The following is a 21190-nucleotide window of genomic DNA, read 5'->3' as shown; positions in this document are numbered from 1 at the left end:
CGACACCCCAGCATTGCCAGTCTGAAGGTGGATTTGGAGTGAGCAGTGGCAGAGTTTCCATTGGATACTTTGAGTGCTGCCATTAATGTGTGATCTCACAGATTTTGGGTGTGTGTGAAGGCAAAAGGGGGACATTTAGAACATTGAGTATTGTTATATGCACGTTAGACATGTGGTTTGTATGTGCTGAGAGATGCAAATTATTTAATTCGATGAAAATGATTTACTGATGGATTAAAGATTTATGCACTGTTCAAGTTGTAACAGTATAATGGCTAGACTAGGTAAACTTTGCAGGTGAAGGAAGCTATGGATGTGATGTGTTCCAGGAAAGACTAGAAAATAGAAATATGATCTTGCCTAGTGATCTGAGTATTATTAAAGGTAAGGAATAAGTAAACTAATACAGATTTTACTTATGTAAATATTTTATTGGAATAAAATGTTCATCTCGGTATCAAGACATCTTCAGTGCGACTTTCAAATTAAATTAAACAACTAGAACAGAAAACAACAGATTCAACAATGAAAACATGCAAACTGCAGGTACATAATGTAGTGTTATAGTCTAAAAAAATCCTAGTTTATGTTCTAGTAAAAATAAACTTTAACACGATTAAAAAACAAATAAAAGATAAATTAATTCTGGAACTTGTGAAGAACTGTTTCCCATAGAGGGATAATTTAAGTCCAAGGTTTCAAAACTTTTTTTGTATAAACATTCTAAGATATTATTACTTTTATGGAGAACCTTAATTTTTTTTCTAAGGATTCGATGTCTGGTGGCGATAATGTGTTCTGGCTCATAACTTGATGTAGTCTAAATTTTCATCACGACGCATGGTGGCAATCAACCTGTTTACCCATAATACGATAATACAAACTAGAAAGGAATTTGATACACTCCAGAGCAGACAAAAGGCAGAAGCTTATCTTCACCTGAGCTTAGAAAAGTAAATATTTTGTTGATAAAAACTTGCACTTGAACACTTACAGGCCAACAGATTTAAGTGGTCTGGCTATACCTTCCAAGACGCATTTAACATAATACGATGGACCACCTTTGTATCACTATCATGATGAGAAGCAGATGACAGGAATATTATAATCAATTGTTGACATAAGATTTGGTAAAGCCATTAAAAAAGAAGGTGGACTTGATGTGATTTATTTCTTGAGAAAGCCACTTCGGTAGAGCAGAGAGAGAGAGAGAGAGAGAGAGAGAGAGAGTAAGTGAGTGCTCGGATGTACAAGAATCTTAATAGTGCCAGATTTTTGACAATTATGGTGGTGTGAAAAAGAATAAATGTTAAAGTCCAGTATATGTTTTTATTATTATTATTATTCAGGCCTCCATGGAGTCAAAAGACTCATCGTGGAAGATCCTTCCTAGGAAACACAAAGTCTATCATGCCACTCCTTAAACTCATTGACCATACTCGCTCTCACCACTCTATCAGGCAATGCATTCCACAGTCCAACCACCTTCCATGTAAAGAAACCACTCCTCACCCTCTTGCTCACAGTTTCCTTTCATAACTTCTAGGGATGGCCCCTTGTCATCACTCCTTCCCGCTGTTCAACCAAGCAAAAGAACTCCCCAGTGTCAACCCTGTAACCACCTCTCAACAGTTTAAAAGTCTCAATCATATCACCTCTTCTTCTATCCACCAAACTCTGCAGTTCCCATTCCCTCAGTCGATCCTGATAACTAACATTGCACAGTCCTGAAACCATATTTGTTATCCGACTTTGTACCCTTTTCACAGTTAATTTTTCCCTTTCAAATCCTGGGGACCAAATCTGAGAACAATAGTATAAGTGTGGTCTGATCAGAGTCTTATATAACAGAATTATAACTCTTTTATCTCTGCAGGTCAGCATGCTTCTCATTATTGCAGCAATCCTCTGTGTTACCTTCACCATCTTTGCAATATGTCCCCTGAATTTCAGTTTTCTATCAATTATCAACCCTAGATCTCGTCGTCTCCCCCTACTTCCTCCAGTATAGCTCCTCCAATACAGTATGCAGCATCTCATCGATGTGTCCCAAACCTCAAGACCTTACATTCTGCTGCATTAAATCGACACTCCCATTCATTTGCCCATCTATCTAGCTTATTCAAATCCTCTTCCAGGGCTACCACATCTTATTACTATTTACTAATAACCCTTCCCAGGTATACAACATCCACAAACAACTGAATATCCCACTGCAATCCAATGACAATGTCATTAATATAAAAGTTAAACAATATAGATCCCAGTACTGAGCCCTGGGACCCTGAGACTTGTAACCCTCTGCCTCCTTGAAACTGCCTCACCATACACAACTCTCTGATACCTATCAGACAGTCAATCCTGAATCCAGTTGACCAACCTGACATTCAAACCCATGTGCCACACTTAAATATCAGCTTATCATGTGGCACCCTGTCAAATGGCTTTGCTAAATCCAAGAAAATGGCAGTATATGCCTTTCCCTCACCTACTGCTCTTGAAACTTTATTATAAAAGGCTAGCATATTACTAAAACAAGAGTGCCCCTTTCACAAATCCATGTTGACTCTCACAGATAACATTACCCTCATTTGCCCAGTGCTATATACTGTCCCTAACTAATTTCTCCAAGATCTTAACAACTACTGATGATACACAAACTGGCCTATAATTAGACACTTCCAGTCTGCTATGGCACTATCTTACCTTCCTTCCATTCCCTGGGCACCTTTCCCATAGCCAGACTTTCATTGAAAAGCCAGGTCAAAGGAGCTGTCAGTTCTTTAGCACATTCTCTCAAAACTTGTGAAGAAATACCATTCAGTCCCACAGCTTTACTGATATCCAGAGTACTCAGTATTTGGAACTCACTCTTCTCCTGCACCTCTAAACCTCGAACCTGCCCTATCTCTCTAGTATTAAAATTTCCTCCTCCTGGAAAATACCACAATAAAGTGTTCATTGAACAATTCCACTATGTCCTCTGCATCAGTCACTCTATTCCCATTTTTATCCCACAATGTCATTCTTCCACAATCATTTCTCCTCCTACTGGCCACATAGCTAAAAAATTCCCTAGGATTTTCTTTGGATCTTAGGGCCAATCTCTTCTCATATTATATTCCAGTTTTGCCTTCCTTACCATACTAGTCACTCTCCTGGCCTGATTCTTATATATTCTTCATGCATCTGCTCTTCACCTGTCTCCTTATATCTCTTCCATAGCCTCTTTTTCACATGCAGACTTTCACATGTTTAATATTGTTTGTCATCCACTTTACACCAAATTGTGTCCTCTTCTTCACTAGTGGAATACATCTTACTATTGCTGCTAACAACTATTCCTTCACAATTTCCCAAGCACCAATGATATCCCGACCTTCCAATTCCTCCCTGCATGAAACTTCCCCAAGTTGATGTCTAAGACTATTATAATCATCTGTCTTATAATTCTACATATGTTCCCATTGCTTTGATACTCCTGTATGTCTATTCATCTTCCAAGTCAAAACCACATGGTCACTCTTTCCAACTGGTGGGAGAGATGTCATCTCAGTTATTATCAACTCTTCTGAATGCTATGAACAAATCCAAAACTCTTGTTCCCTTTATTACATGTTGCATAAGACATTTGTCCCTCAAGAATTCTAGAAATTCCATTCCCTTATTGCTACATGCATCTTCCTCTCCCCTTCTTGCACTTGCCAAGCTCAACTGTCTAAATATCTCCTGATCCCCACCCTCTGTGCTATTTGGTTTGTAGCAACACCACACTAAATATCCTATCTTGCCCACCTCTACCTCACACCATATGCTTTCAAAATCATTAGTGTCATTGCCTCCCAAAGCCTCCACTCTTAGAGGACATAAGTCGTCACTTATCATAAGCAGTACTCCACCACCACGCTTTCCCTTCCTATACTGCCGAAAAATGTTGTACCCTGCTACTTCTATTCCTGTTATATCCTCTTCTGTCAACCACATCTCAGTGATCCCAATAATCTTTGGCCAGGCTAATGCTATTAGTGTCACCAATTCCTCTCCTTTATTCCAGATACTCCTGGCATTAGTATAAAGCATAAAAATGCCATTGTTTCTATACCCAGCATTATCCCCTCTAGATTCCACTGGGCTCAGAGTTACCTGATGTCATCCCCCATCTCCCAAGTATCCATTCCCACAAGAGGCCACCCCTGCTACCATCCACCCTGGGCATTCTAGTTTCCCTGCATTGACACACTGACTCATTCAAAACAGCAATCTCTCCAGATGCCTATGTCCTTCCTCATTCAAATGCAAGCAATCTCCTGCATACAATTCCTTTCTGTCCTCAAACGCCCTCCAAGCATCCACATATTACAATCCTCTCTTCTGACACATTCTAGCTATTATGTTATTCAATATTATTGCTCTTCTGCTCAGCTCGTCACTATCATACCTTGGCAACATGCACACTATCTTTCCTCTCTGCATCTTCTTTCATACAACCTCAAGCAAGAATCTCATATCTCTCACTTCCCAATTTACATTACCTCTCAAGTCATTTGTTCCTATCATCACAATCATCTCATCCACACTTTCTATCGTTCCTCCAGTCAAACACTTCTCACACATCCTATCTTGCACACTACGGATCATTGAGTCCCCACACATTACACCTCTTACCATCCTGTTCCTCGATTGCTCGCATGCATCCCTCACTCTCTCCTCTAACACTTCCTCTCTGTGTTCCCCTACTTACCTGCCTTCCTGACATCACTCTATCCCTGGTTCCAGTGCTCCCTTGCATTCTTCTCATTTCCTCTCTCCTACTGTTTCTATTCTCACCTCTTCTATCATTCCCATATCTCTCATTCCCTCTCTTCTACTTGTCCTATTCTCTTCTCTTCTATCTCATTCTTATAACTCTCTCTCATTTCCTCTCTTCTACTGTTCCTATTCTCTCCTCTTCTACCATTCTCATAACTCTCTCATTCCCTCTCTTCTACTGTTCCTATTCTCTCCTCTTCTATCATTCCCATAATTCTCTCTCTCACTCCTACTCGCCTTGCATTCATCTCTTCCATTCACCTAATCTCATCTTTCACACTTCTCATCTCATTCCCTAGCCATTCCACCTGCTCTTTCAACTCATCTATCTCCCTCTCTCTGCAAGTCATTATTTGCCATTCATCCTCCCAATTGAGACCATCTCCGAAAACTTCACAATCATTTAACTTTCTTTTTTTTAAAAAAAAAAACAACAACTGAGAAACGAAGGCTGCCATCGGGATGATGCAGTAACATGATCTAAAAAGGCAATCCGATTGTTCTAACTCAAGAATGAACTGGATACGACGGTGAAAAATGTTGATCTGTATGGGAACCATGTCAAACACATCATTATCATATCTGCATCATAAAGACAGTTTAGGAAATATGCTATTCAGTATCCGCTACTCAAATCATTCAAATTGCTCAAATTTTATGGCATTAAAATATTTACTTAAGTAAAATCCACATTAACTAATTATGTCTTATATTCCAATTCGACAAGTAAAACTAAGACCTTTCTGGCAAGAAATAATACAGAGCTTGAAAGTTTGAATGGCTGAGCACCACACTCACAAGGTCTGCTAAATAAAGAAGGCAAGTGGGGTGTACAGCAAAACTTTGGATGGTATAGCCCCTGAACCACAGGTATTAATGAGAGAGAGGGTATGTACTTTCACTATAATTTTCCTCCAATATATAGGAGGATATGTATAAGAGGAAGAGTGTGGATACAAGTACAGAGTTCTGGGATACCCAGCATTGGTGGAGAAATCTCAGGAGAGAAATTCATCCACAATGACATGTGTAACAAACAGCCAGAGAGGAAAGTGGCAGACCATAAGACTGTAGTTCAGCAGGTGGGCCCTATGCCAGATGCAATCAAATACCCCAGAAATATCAAAAGTAACCCATGTTTTTCCAAATATTGTGTCCAAGGGTAGTAATATTGTTTTAGGTGGTTTGTTGTGAACCAAACATAACGTGAAATACAAACTGGTGGTCAGTAATTAACTGGAGAACTTCCAGATGTCAAAGAAGTTGGCTGTTGATGGCTTTCCCCATAATTTTTTTTTTTTTAAAAAAACTGAGACGAGAGCAATGGGGATGATAGTTTATGGTTTACTTATAGGACAGATGACATTCATCTGTCCTATAAGTCTTTTTCTCCTTGAATGTCTATAGATATTCAAGGAGAAAAATGATAGGAGATCAGCCTTATCTATGGGTAATGGAATGATGGTATGATTCTGATGTGAAAACACAAAACAACAGAGGTTATATCCAACAGTCTTGATAACAGACTAGGTCTGACTGCACTTTGTGCAGGAGGCAAATTTTCTGTATTTGTCCCTTTCAGACATGGATTTAGTTGATGGTTTTAAGTTTCAGTCTCAGAACCTGGTTCACAAGTTTACTGTCGCTACAAGTTACTTGTAGCGGCAGTAAACTTGTGAACCAGGTTCTGAGACTGAAACTTAAAATTACTCTAGTAAAACTAATCTTCTCTTCTTTCCTTAATAATATAATTGTAACAAGGATGAAATATACTGGAATTAATAAATTATATTTTTCTGTGTCATTATTCAAAACAGAGTATCCTTTAAAAACATCTAACCAAGGAATATATTATCAAAAATCAGAAGAATGATGCAAACTATATAAAATGAGAAAGCAGGAAGAAGACAGTAAAATGTCTACCAGTTGACTGTCTTCTCCCTGCTCTCCAACCACTAGGTTGGTGGTTCAAATCCCATTCTGGCAAGGATGTCTGTAAACATCTTTAAAGTGGGAGATGAATTTCAATGCACAGTGATATTTTTGAAAACCTATAGTACATTAGTACTATGGGTGAGCTAGGGATTTTTTGTATTTTTTATTTCAAATAATTGATAACTACTTTAGAGACCAAAAGAACTTTTTCAAATCACTCCAAGGCCTGCAATAAACTGGATGATGCAAAACACAAGTGTTGAAATGATTATTTTACTCATTATTAATAAAATAACACCTGACATTTTTGACCCCTGTATTGAGGTCATCATCAGAAGGATACATGTGTATAGGGAACCAAGCTACATGCTCTTGCACTCTATACCAGTAAATTAAATCTACGCTGTTAATTAATCTTTTTCTTAGCCTGACCTCTAGCGATAATTAAATAAAATAAAATAAAAATTGAAAAAATAAATTAATCAAAAAATTAAAAATTAAATAAATAAATAAATAAAATTAAACAATTAGTAAATAAAATAAATAAAAAACTACAATAAACTCTGCTAAAGTCCTCATGTACTAAGATTCTTCTGGATTTGTACAGTTCAGATTGTTATACTATGATTTTCTTCAGGACTTGTACAGTTCAAGCTGCTATTGAATGTTGGGGGAAAAAAAAAAAAAAACTTTACCAAGTCTTCTTGTAGTGGGATTTTGATTTCTTTGGCTTGTTCTGGTTGCTATAAAGGTTGCAAATGGGTGCTCCACATTCGTGGAATGGTTAGGCCATCATTTTTGTTCAGATTTGGATTATGTTTGAGCATTTCACGCTTCTTTAAATTTCCTCTCGAACCAGGTTTTGGTGCGGTGTAGGGACTTGGTATTTTTTCAATCAATTCTATGGTATGTTTGGAGTGTGTGGTCAGAAAGGCCGGTTTTTCCAAAATGGAGGTATTTAATGTGTCGTTTGTGTTTGTCCTTCCTAATTGGGATGGTTCGCCCTGTTTCCCCATGTATGGTAGGTTACATGTGCATTGTATTTTGTATACCCCTGGGTGGGCTAGGTTTGGAAGAGGATCTTTGGAAGAACTGAGTAGGTGTCTTAATTTTGTCAGGTGTTTAAAGGTGGTTTAGATGTTGTATTTGTGTAGTGTTCTGTCTATTTTTTTGGAAATGACTCTAACATAAGGTATGGCAATAGCATTCTTGAAATCTTTTTTGTTTTTACTAGTATCTCTGTGGAGGATCTTGTTGAATAGTTTTTTTACTGTATCCATTTTTTTATAAATGTATGGTTGATGATCTTGTATTCCTGGTTTAGAGCTTGTTCATTTGAACAAATAGTTTGAGCTCTGTGTTTAAGGGTGCTAATGACACCTACTTTTTTGTGTTGGTGGTGATAAGAATTTTTGTGCATGTACTGGCCTGTGTGTGTGTGTAGGTTTGTGGTAGACTGAGAAGGAGAGACAGCCTGAGGGAAAACGTGTGACGAGTGTGTCTAGGAACAGAAGAGAGTTGTTTTTTTCTATTTCAATGGTGAATTGGATACGTTTGTGTTGTTTGTTCAGGTGGCTAAGGAATGCATTTAGTGCTTCGCGGCTGTGGGGCCAAATGGCAAAAATGATGGCCTAACCATTCCAAGAATGTGGAGGACCCATTGGCAACCTTTATAGCAACCTGAACAAGCCAAAGAAAGAAAAATCCCACTACAAGAAGACTTGATAAAGTGTTTTTTTTTTATTTTCTCCTTTAACATTCAATAGCAACTTGAACTGTACAAGCCCTGAAGAAAATCATAGTATAACAATCTGAACTGTACAAATCCAGAAGAATCTTAGTACATGAGGACTTGAGCAGAGTTTATTGTAGGTTTTTTATTTATTTTATTTATTAATTATTTAATTTTTTTTTAATTTTTTTATTTAATTTTTATTTAAATTAAACATATTTGGTCGTTTGAAAATTAAACATACAAACTTATTGTTTTAATACTGACCATATGTAATGCGTACAAACATCTTGCATTCTTTGCCTACCAGTTTCGCTAGCAAACTGTCTAGCTTTTTCAAGGTGTTACGGAAAAGCATAAAAAAACTAGTAAATGCAAATTGAAAGGAACATAAAAAATGTTGTAAACAATCTAGTAGCTAAGGTTACATGTTCGCATGACAGAGACTATTCATTATCATGCATGCGTGTTTGTTGTAAAAGCATAATGTGATTACTGGCTAGATGTAGTTCAGATGGATTTAGAGAGAGAATCAGGTTTTTCCACAAACTGTTCAGAATAGCACCCTGATTTCTGTTGAGGTTTCTGCCAGTTATTAACACTATTGTGGCTTCCTTGAATAAATGTCTGTAGTCGTCATCCAAATATGGCATGGAGCTGTTTTGCCACTCTATCGTGTGGTTAGACGTACAGAAATACTTCTGTTGTGGTTTACATCACCAACATGTTCTTTTTGTCTGGTCTCTAAACTCTGTGAAGTTTGTCCGATGTAGGCAAGACCACAGGAGCAAGGAATGTAATATACTCCTGGATATTTGTAGAATGGCACCTTATCTTTTGGGGATCCTAAAACCTGTCTGATGCTGGTGGTTGGTTTGAAGACTACTCTGATGTTGTAGGCTCTTAGTATTCTGGCTATTTGATAAGAAATTGACCTGATGAAAGGGATCACTACAGTAGAAATGTGCTGGAAGCTTGATTCTTCTTGTCTGGGGGGTTATCACCGTATAGATATTTTTTGATGATCTTCGGAGGATATCCATTTTGTGATAATGTGTTGGCTATTAGTGAGAGTTCAGTCTGTGTATCCTCCTCTTCTGATATAAAATTTTGGGCTCTATTTTTCAACACGTGGCTAATGCTCAGTTTGTGTGTCCTGTGATGGTTTGAAGTATAATGAAGATATCTTCCAGTGTCTGTAGGCTTTCTGTAAATAGATAATTTAACACTATTTGATCGTCTCTTTATCAAGATGTCTAAAAAATGCAGTTGGCTGTTGTTTTTTTCTACTTCCAGAGTGAATTTTATCTTGTTATGTATTGAGTTGAATTTATTCAAACAATTTTAGGTTTTCTAAGCTGTCTTGCCATATAATGAAAATATCATCTACATATCACCACCATATAGATGGTCTAGGGGAGATTGTGGAGAGAATTTCTTTTACAAGTTTTTCCATGAAAAGGTCTGCACAAGATGGTGATAGTGGGCTTCCAACTATCATGATAAGTTAAACGCATTACTATCAGACAACTCTACCTATAAGATCCTAGACAGAGACCCCACCATAAAAAATCATAATGAAACAAACCGACTAATCAGAAATTGTAACATTTGGCCAGAAAAAGTGAAGAGAACACTAAAATCCTCACATCCCATCACTTCCAAACTATATGGGACATCTAAAATACATAAAAAGGATATACCTCTTCGTTCAATCGTTGATGGAAGGTCATCCCCAACTTACCTTTTGGCCAAGCATCTTGCAAACTTATTAAATAATAAAATAAGATCAACAGAATCCTATATCAAGAATAGTCAGCACTTTGTAAATAAACTCCAAGCCATTAAGATTGCACCAACAGACATGCTAGCCAGTCTAGATGTTGTTTCCCCTTTTCACCAATGTACCAGTAGAAGAGGTAATAAACATCATTCAAGACCTCTTTCCTCTACACATCACACAGATGTTTAAACACTGCCTTAAGTCTAATTTCTTCAAGGTTAACAACATTATATACCAACAATTAGAAGGCCTAACAATGGGAAGCCTGCTATCACCATCGTGTGCAGACCTTTTCATGGAAAAACTTGAAAAAGAAATTCTCTCCCCCTAGACCATCTATATGGTGGAGATATGTAGATGATATTTTCATTATATGGCAAGACAGTTTAGAAAATCTAAAATCGTTTGTGAATAAAATCAACTCAATACATAACAAGATAAAATTCACTCTGGAAGTAGAAAACACAGCCAACTGTATTTTTTAGACAACTTGATAAAGAGATAATCAAATAATGTCAAATTATCTATTTACAGAAAGCCTACAGACACTGGAAGATATCTTCATTATACTTCAAACCATCACAGGACACAAACTGAGCATTATCCACATGTTGAAAAATAGAGCCCGAAAGTTTATATCAGAAGAGGAGGATACACAGACTGAACTCTCACTAATAGCCAACACATTATCACAAAATGGATATCCTCTGAACATCATCAAAAAATATCTATACGGTGACAACCTCAGACAAGAAGAATCAAACTCCCAGCACATTTCTACTGTAGTGATCCCTTCCATCAGGTCAATTTCTTATCAAATAGCCAGAATACTAAGAGCCTACAACATCAGAGTAGTCTTCAAACAGGTTTTAGGATCACCAAAAGATAAGCTGCCATTCTACAAATATCCAAGAGTATATTACATTCCTTGCTCCTGTGGTCTTGCCTACATCGGACAAACTTCACAGAGTTTAGAGACCAGACAAAAAGAACACGTTGGTGATGTAAACCACAACAGAAGTATTTCTTCTGGCTTAGCACATCACTTCTGTATGTCCACCCACACGATAGAGTGGCAAAACAGCTCCTTGCCATATTTGGATGACGACTACAGACATCATTTATTCAAGGAAGCCACAATAGTGTTAATAACCGGCAGACACCTCAACAGAAATCAGGGTACTATTCTGAACAGTTCGTGGAAAAACTTGATCCTCTCTCTCAAAATCCATCTGAACTACAGCTAGCCAGTAATCACATTACACATTTACAACAAACATGCATGCGTGATAATGAATAGTCTCTGTCACGCAAACGTGTAACCTTAGCTACTAGATTGTTTACAACGTTTTTTATGTTCCTTTCAATTTGCATTTACTAGTTTTTTTATGCTTTTCCGTAACACCTTGAAAAAGTTAGACAGTTTGCTAGCGAAATTGGTAGGCAAAGAATGCAAGATGTTTGTACGCATTACATATGGTCAGTATTAAAACAATAAGTTTGTATGTTTAATTTTTATTTTTTAAATTTATTTATTTTTTCAATTTTTATTTTATTTTATTTAATTATCACTAGAGGTCAGGCTAAGAAAAAGATTAATTTACAGCTTAGATTTAATTTACCAGTATAGAGTGCAAGAGCATGTAGCTTGGTTCCCTATACACATGTATCCTTCTGATGATGACCTCAATACAGGGATCGAAACGTCAAGTGTTATTTTATTAATAATGAGTAAAATAATCATGTCAACGTGTGCATTTGGTATCCCTAAATTCGTAAATATGAATGCCAATCACCGTGTAACCTGAAAAAAAAAACTGGGTGATGATCTCAGACAAAAGAAGAGGCTACAAAATTCATTTTTCGTCTAAAAACAATCACAGACATCTATTCAATTTCTACATGATAACTGAAGTTCTGTAAATTGTCTGCTTACAATTCATTAACTTTCACTACATGAAAAACTAAGAATCAAACACTTGAAAAAAAAGTTCCTTATTTTAACTTTAACCCCTATGGGCAATGCTAAGTGGAAACACATATACAGGGTGTTCGGGATAAATTTGACATATTTATAATTAATTATATTTTTCCGTAAGTTACATGTATTAACACACACTTCTCTTCATTTAAAAGTTTGGACCCTTGTTCATTCATATACAAGATGTCAGAAAGGATGGATAGCTGGAACCCACCTGAATCATGGAAGAGAATAACTTGTATCATGATGATTCGTGCCCGCCATCAAAATAAGGATATTACGACTGCTGCCCAATGCTCCCTGAATACAGTAAAAACAATCAGGCATGAACTAGAGACTTGCAATGGTGACTACGAGGATGTAGCAAGAAGAAAGATCCCTAGCAGACGATCTGATTGCGTTCGTACAGCAGAATTCCTCGCAAATCTGCAGGAACAGGTGTTGAAGAACCCTGGCATTGGAATTCGGGCTTTGTTCGTGGAGTTGCTAACTGTAGTCAAGCCCTGGATAACAAGGGTAGCCAATGGTAGGCCGTATGTATGGCAGCAGGATTCAGCCCCTTGCCACACCTCTGGGAAAAGTCAAAAATGGTTGTCTGAAAATTTCTACGACTTCACCAGTCCAAATGTTTGGCCTCCAAACTCCCCAGACCTTAACCCCATGGATTATTTTGTATGGGGCGCAGTTGAAAAAGACACCAATCGCACTTCCAGTAATACAAAAGCCCAGTTAATGGATAAAATTAAAACAGTTTTTGCGGCCCTTCCCAGGGAGACTGTAGCATCAGCTTGTTCGAGGTTCCGAAGCAGAATTGAAGCTGTGATCGATGCTAATGGTGGTTATTTTGAGTAAATCTTGTTGATAGTATTGTAATGAACTCTGCCTGTAATGTTTTTTTGTCAATTCATTAAATTTAATAGATACAAAGAAGATTTTCTTTTTCCTTACGAAACTGTCAAATTTATCCCGAACACCCTGTAAATGTAAATTCAGTAGTACAAATAAGTGGAGAATGTACAAAAGAACTAACTCTATTGTACGTTGTGAATTCCTTAAGTTATTTAGTAAGCATGTATAACCAACATACAAGCCTTCCTATGAGAACAAAAGAACTAAGTAGAGAAATAATGTGAAAGACTATACTCACCAGCTATTAAATAGCATGCTACATGTCCAAAATGCATCGGATAAAGAAAAATCACTACTGTGACCATACTGAACTTTAAAAGTTTCTGCATTGCCTAATAAAAAAAAAAAAAGAAAGAAATTAAAGGTTAGTTTTAAACATAAGACAGTAAAATGTCTGTCAGTTTACTGTCTTCTCCCTGCTCTCCATACATAATCAAAAAATTTAAAGTGAATGAAAAAGTAGATGATCTTTATCTTACACAACAAAGGTAAATAAATAAAGGAGGCTGCCAAACTGTACTAATATAAATTTATTAAGATATATGGACAATAAAGCTCCAGCATTACTTTGGCTTAAATGTAAACAAAATAGCTTAAATGTTTGTGTTTTAACCATTGCATGGTCATATTCATGTTTTGAATACGACCATTTCAGTCACATGATGAGTTTCAAGTTGATCAGTTTGCTCACTTAGTTGTAAACATAATTTTTTTTGTATCCGTGTTTTGCATCATTGTCATGAACATGGAAAGCAGCGATCAGAATTGAGTGATCACAACATAAGATCCGAACTTTTTCAGAAGGCATGCTAACTGAAATCCAATGTCAAAGTTACAGTGATTAACTTTTTTGATCTGGAGGAGAAAATGAGAGCAGAGTTCATACCCAGAGACGCTACAATCAACTCTGAATATTATAAGGGAACACTGGAATGTTTGCAGAATGATGTGCATCAAAAACGACCGCAGAAGTGGGCAAATGGTTTCATGTTGCATCACGACAATGATATTAACTGTATTTTTATGGAAATTACAATGTACACTAATATATTAACTAAAATAAATTTAATCAATACTTCCAATATTTCAGCAAAGTCAAATTGCCTCCATCATGGAACAAAATATAGTATTGCATGCAGGCATTACACTAAGTAATGAAGCTGAAGTATATCAACTAAGAGTAGGCCCAAAGTCCTAAATAGTGCCCTCTAGTGTGCTAAATTGGGCATCCTTGACTATTGGGTTGAAGTATAGAGGATGAGTGCTTTTCAAATTTGGGACACTTTTATGTAACCAAATTTGTTGAGGTTAGGGCAGTTTCTTAAAGCAAATTCAAGGAAAAGTATTTTGTATTTATACTTTGGATACCTGCCACTGCTTTCTTCCAGTGGCAGGTATCCAAAGTATGGTCAGCAAGTCCTGAGTGGTTGCAGTGGTGGGAACAGATATATCTGTTTCCACCACTACAGACATATTGGTAAGGAATTATTACCAGATTAATATGGATGAGATTTTTTTTATAAAATGCATGGAGATAGGGGAGAAAACAAGAGGTCATCCCTGAAAGCTGTATAAGAAAGGTAAGTAGTTTTTCTGCATGAAAAGTAGTAGAGATTGGAATGTATTGCCAGATTGTGGCTGAACAGATAGTGAATGCATTAAATCACATTATGATGACTGTACAGAATTTATGGAGACAAAAACCCACATATTAGGCCAACACAATGTTTCAACCTCTATATCTAGGTCATCATCAGGAAAACATATGAGTAAGACACAAGCTAGATAACACTACACATAAGTATGCTAAAGTATTGTTGCAGATGAGTCTTCCAGACTGTTGAATTATCAAATCATCATTCTTGTTGAAATTAGGATGTTGAATTAGTATCTCACAACATCAAATTTTCTTTCAAACCAGGTTTTAGTGTACTGTAGGGACTTGAAATTAACTTTCCAGTTAATTCTCTGACAAGCTTGGAGTGTATGGCCTGACAGGCCTGTTTTACCATAGTGAAGGAATTTAATGTGGTGTTTTGTGTTTATCTTTTTTTAACGGAATTGTGCATCTTATTTCCCCGCAAGTTGCAGGTGCACAGGATTTTGTAAACCACTGATCATACTTTGGACACCTGCCACTGGAAGAAAGCCACTCTACTCCATTGCAGCAAATAAAATACAAAATACTTTTCCTTGCACTACAAACTTGTCACAGAATTAAAGTCCCTACACCATACCAAAATCTTGTTTGAAAGAAAATTCAAGAAGCTTATGAGATGCTAATTCATCATCCTAATCTCAACAAGAATTACGTATTAATAATTCCAAGATTCTCAAAGGCCCATCTGTAACTGATGTAGAACCCTAACAGAAAATAATTTTTGAAGATTTTCTTCACAGTTTTAGATAAACATGTTATTTCTAAGTGAGGCTGTGTAAATGTGCCTAAAATAATTTTTTTTTGTATTGTTAAATTAAATTATTTATTTAATTTTATTTAAATTTTTTTCATACTACAGGTAAGGCTAGTATAAATGGTTAACAAAACAGTTAGTGCATTTATTTGTGGTATTATGTAGCTTGTGTCGTCATCATCAAATTCCTGGTATATACCCTCAAGGGGTGTATACAAGATATAGTACTACATGAAAAACTTACATCACCACCAACTTCCTATCTACACTTTTCCTCCAAATCAATCTGTTACCTGTCAAGACTCCAACATTATCAGATCTTATATTTCTGTCTTCTAAAGCACTTTCTTACTGTATCAATAAACCTATACCTAGGTTTTACGCTGGGTCTTTTTCCTGTCAACCTGGAAGAGAAAACTTCTTTTGCTAATCTTTCATCTCCCGTTCTACTTAAGTGACCATACCACTAGCTAACACATTCCTGGGTGCTAATAATGCCAAGTTCTTTCCTAATATCCTAAGATAACAACACCATCCGTTCATGCCCCTAATCTTTCTCAGGACTCTCATAACTGCAGTCTCTAGTCTTTGGTCAAGATTTTTTATTTCTAACCCAGCTCTCAGATCCACAAATTAAAATTGCTATGAACACTGTCTTGTATATAACTAATTTAGTGTTTTGACTAATTTCTCTCTTATTCCATATAAATTTATTCAGTTAACTTCCTAACACATCAGCTTTGTTGATTCTGTTGTCATCATCATCATCATCATCAAATTCCTGCCATGTACCCTCAAGGGGTGTACAGGATATGACAGTACTACATGAAAAAATTACATCATTACTAACTTCCTATCTACAATTTTCCTCCAAATCAGTCTGTCACTTGTCAAGACTCCAACATTATCAGATCTTATATTTCTATCGTCTAAGGCACTTTGTACCGTATCAATCCACATAAATATCTTGGTCTTCCTCTGGGTCGTTTTCCTGCCAACCTGGCAGAGAACACTTGTTTTGCTAATCTTTCCTCTCCCATTCTATTTAAGTGACCATACCATCTGAGATTAGCTCTGCTAACGCATTCCTGGATGCTGACAATGTCAAGTTCTTTCCTAATATCCTCATTTTTAATATGATATTGCCATTGATGCCATCTGTTCACGCCTCTAATCTTTCTCAGGACTCTCATATCTGCGATTTCTAGTCTTTGGTCAAGTGTTTTACTTCTGACCCAGCTCTCAGATCCATAAGTTAAAATTGGTTTGAACACAGTCTTGTATACAGCTAATTTAGTGTTCCGACTAATTTCTTTCTTATTCAATATGAATTTATTCAATTGACTTCCCACGATACCAGCTTTGCTGATTCTGTTGTCTATTTCTATATTTAGTTTACCATCTTCAGTAAAAATTGTGCCTAAGTAGCTGAAATGTTTTACTTGTTCCACAGGTTCTCCATTCACAACACAGTTGACATTTTCAATGATTCTGCCTATTTTCATTGTCTTTGTCTTTTTATTGCTGACCTTCATACCATATCTATTACAACAGCTATTCAATTTAGTCAGAGAATCTTGCAGACTTGTAGCGGATTTATTTAGAAGTATAACATCATCCGCATAAAGCAAAGAGCTGACATTAACATCTCCAATTTTGATATCAGGTTTAATACCACATTCCTTCATAATGTGATCCATATAGATAATGAATAACAGAGGGGATAATGTACATCCTTGTCTCACACCAGATTTAACATTAAACCATCTTCCTGTACTTCCTTCAATTCGAACTGCTGACTCACAACTCAAATAAAGACTAAGTATTGCTTGATATAATGCCCCATTGACACCATATAACTGCAGCGTATTGAATAGCTTCTCTCTTGGCACCTCGTCATATGCCTTTTCCAAATCGACAAAACTTAAATACAGATCTTTGTTATATTCCCATGCTTTCTCGACTATTTGTCGTAAAGTGAAGATCTGATCCTGACAACCTCTATTTGGCCTAAATCCAGCTTGTTCTTCACCAAGCTTTTCTTCCACAATTCTTCTCAACCGTTTCTCAAGTATACTTGCATAGATCTTGCCAGGAACACTCAGTAGGGAAATACCTCTGTAATTCTCACATTCAGTTTTATTTCCCTTTTTATATATGGGTACTATGAGAGCTCTACTCCAATCATCGGGAATTCGTCCCTCTGTCCAGGCTTTCTGAACTATGCAGTGCAGCCACTGTAAGACTCTTATACCACCATATTTCAGCATTTTTGGTCGAATATCATCTACTCCTGCTGCCTTTCCACATTTCAAGCCTTTGATGGCTTTTTCTACTTCAAGTATGGATATGTATTCCTGACTGCATGCCTGGTCAGTGTTTTTTATCACTGTGCTGTCATCACTGCTTGTTTCATTTAGCAGTTTTTCAAAGTACTTACTCCATACTTCAAGGATATCTTTTTCTCCTGTTTTCATTTCACCTTTATCATCTCTAATTCCTTTTACAGCACTCTTTTCTCCATTCCTAAGCTTCTTCAACAACCTCCAGAATATTTTGCCACCTTCTTGATATTTATTTTCTATATTCTTGCCAAAGTCCTCCCATGACTTTTGTTTAGCTAGTTTTACACACTGTTTAGCTTTCTTACATTTGTCTCTGTATTCTGTAAGAGTAAAAGCTGACTTATTTGCCAGGAACTTTTGATATGCTTTCTTCTTTTCCTTCACTGCCTCTTTAACTTCCTGTGTCCACCAGGGAGTTCTGATTTTTTTATCTTTGCACACAACCTCACCACATGCCTCTCTGGCAGAATCAATCAATGTTTCCTTCAGAGTTTGCCACTGAATCTCCAAGGTTTGATTCCTGTTCTCAAACTCTTTCATTTTCTTTTCAATAATATTTCTGTATTTTAGTCTACAGTTTACATCTGAGAGCTGCTCAACTTTTATTCGCTTTAAAACTTTCTTACATGTTATTCTTTTCAATATGAAATTCAATTTTATCCTGCTCAAGACTAAATAGTGATCACTTCCAATTTCAAATCCTCTGTACACTCTGGTGTCCTGCACCAGGGAGAAAACATCACTATCAACAATAACATAGTCAATGAGACTTTTCTTATTCCTAGCCTCTTCTCTCCATGTGAATTTGTGCACATTTTTATGTTGGAACATGGTGTTAGTAATAACCAGTCCATGTCCTGAGCAGAAATCCAACAGATATTTGCCATTATTATTAGCTTTGCTCTTTTCTCCAAATTTTCCCAAAATATTTTTGTATGTCTCACAATCATTTCCTACTCTACTATTTAGATCCCCAACAAGGACCAACTTTTCCTTTTTCATTGTGTCAGTTGCTTTTTCTAAAGCCTCAAAAAATTCCTCCACTTCTACCTTAGTAGAACCTTCTGTGGGACCATAGGCACAAATAAGCCTCATTGTCCAGTTCCCCATTCTCATATTTGCCCACATTACTCTACTTGAGACTGACTGCCATTCAAGAAGATTAGCCTCGTATTTTGTGTTGAATACTATGGCTACTCCTTCTTTTCCTTGATTGTTATTGCCTGAATATAACATTTTGTATTTATTGCTCAGAAAGATCTCACCAGTTTTGGTCTTTTTTGTTTCAGTCACCCCTATTATGTCGATCTGGTACTTATCTAATTCCTCAGCTAGCTCCATTTCTTTGCCATTCAGGCTTCTTACGTTGATAGTACCGATCTTTAACTCTGGTGATGTTGAGTTGGGGTTTGTTTTCAGATTTGTTCCAGTAGCTGACTTTTCGCTGTTCGCCCTGGTTCTCTGGCGAAAACAACGGGGGCCTTGTTTAACCGGGCGACGCCCCAGCCGGCATGAAATTTTGTCATGTTGTACCATCATTTTTTATTTTGGTTTAACCAATAAGAATACAATTTGGTCGGCTAAATCCCAAATTGCCAGCCCATCCTCGTTCGTTCAGTATCAAAGTAGATACCCAACAGGGTGCACCACGAGAAGGTGAGGATTGGACATTAGGTCAGAAGCCCTGGTCGGTTCTCCGCATTCCTTTAAAGGCTATGTGGAGGTCTCCTCTCAGTTATACAGCTTTGACCCTTAAGCACCCCGATTCTGTTGTCTATTTCCATATTTAATTTACCATCTTCAAAAAATAGTGCCTAAGTAGCTGAAATGTTTTACTTGTTCTATAGGTTCTCCATTCACAATGCAGTTGATATTTTCAATGCTTCTGCCTAAATTCATTGTCTTTGTCTTGTTAATCTGACCTTCATACCATATCTATTACAACAGTTATTCAATTTAGTCAGAGAATCTTGCCGACTTGTACTGGATTTATTTAGAAGTATAACATCATCTGCATAAAGTAAACAGCTGAGTTAACATTTCCAATTTTGTTATCAGGTTTAATATTTCCTTTATAATGTAATCCACATAGATAATGAATAAGAGAGAGGATAAATGTACATCCTTGTCTGACACCAGATTTAACATCAACCATCTTCCTGTACTTCCTTCAATTCTAACTGTTGATTTACAACTCAAATAAAGCTTGTGTCTTATATTTTCCTGATTATGACCTTGATATAGAGCAAAGGTGGGCAATCCCATGGCCAACACAATTGTGAGTAATGGCATATTTGGAAAAAGTTAAAATTAAAGTGATTATTTTATTTTATTTGTATTATGAATTTTTTTTGTATATTTTCAAAATTTTATGTTCTTTTAAAATAAATAAAATTTTATTTTATTTATTTTGGTAAAATCTTATTTTCTTAATTCTGGAGTTCAGGAATAAACTTTTTCTAACATTTATTTCTTTTATCACAAATTTGATAATATGCAGCAACTGCAATGCCTTGAGCATATATTTTTCAAACATGACTCAGCACATTTTGTAGTAGCAGTCTGGCTTAGTTTAAGCAGGAAATTGATCATAATATATTATGGGTAAGTGGAAAATTCGAAAATGAAAGAATTCAGAAGATGATGGTGAAAACTCAAAAAGTAAAGACAATTACATTGATTCTGGCATTGCTATGAAAAGAGAATGGCACGTGACTGGAAAAACATGAAGTGACATCTTACGAAAGTTGAGAGTTGAATTTTGTAGTGATGAAAGTAAATAATAAGCCAGTGTGTAACAAAGTCTTTAGTGATAAAAAACTATGTAACTTAAAGAATTTTCACAGCAAATTTGAAGTAAAATCCAAGTTCACAGCAAAAATCAGTTGAGTGAAATTATCAGCCTCAAAGCATAACTTTATGAACAAAAGAGAAGCCTAAAATGATTTTCATTATTGATGGAACTATTTATGTTAGTGAGCTATAACACAGCTAGGATTGTAGCTCAAAAAAAAAAAAAAAAAAAAAAAAAAAGAAGCCATTTTCTGATGCTGAACTAATAAAAGAAATATTGATTGTGATCACTGAAACTCTAATGGAGAATTATGATTCAAAAATAAAAGATATTCTTCAAAAGGTAAATAATTTACAATTAATCAAATTATTCTAGTTTTGTGACCGAATGTTTATTAAAAAACTGTTTTTAAAACTAAACAAGTATAAAAAAAACCCGACAAGTTTTGTTAGTCGTCAGCCTAACATCTTCAGGGGTAAAGAGAACTA

The 21190-nt window shown here is 36.3% G+C and overlaps 1 protein-coding gene across 1 annotated transcript in view; it reads right to left on the bottom strand.

The window, feature by feature from the left end:
• The window catches only part of Irbp (Inverted repeat-binding protein), a 252925-nt gene that overhangs the window by 142315 nt on the left and 89420 nt on the right, over positions 1–21190 (bottom strand). Inside the window, exon 6 of the mRNA XM_090393723.1 lies at positions 13388–13481. Within this exon, the coding sequence (XP_090249849.1) occupies positions 13388–13481 (94 nt within the window). The remainder of the gene's footprint in view (positions 1–13387; positions 13482–21190) is intronic.

This window comes from Typopeltis vanoorti, chromosome 6 (genome assembly GCF_054136105.1).
Source record: "Typopeltis vanoorti isolate ZY-2024b chromosome 6, IOZ_Tvanoo_1.0, whole genome shotgun sequence".
Lineage (NCBI taxonomy): Eukaryota > Metazoa > Arthropoda > Arachnida > Uropygi > Thelyphonidae > Typopeltis > Typopeltis vanoorti.
The sequence above is the reverse complement of the archived record's forward strand: the minus strand, read 5'-3'. Positions and strand labels throughout refer to the sequence as shown.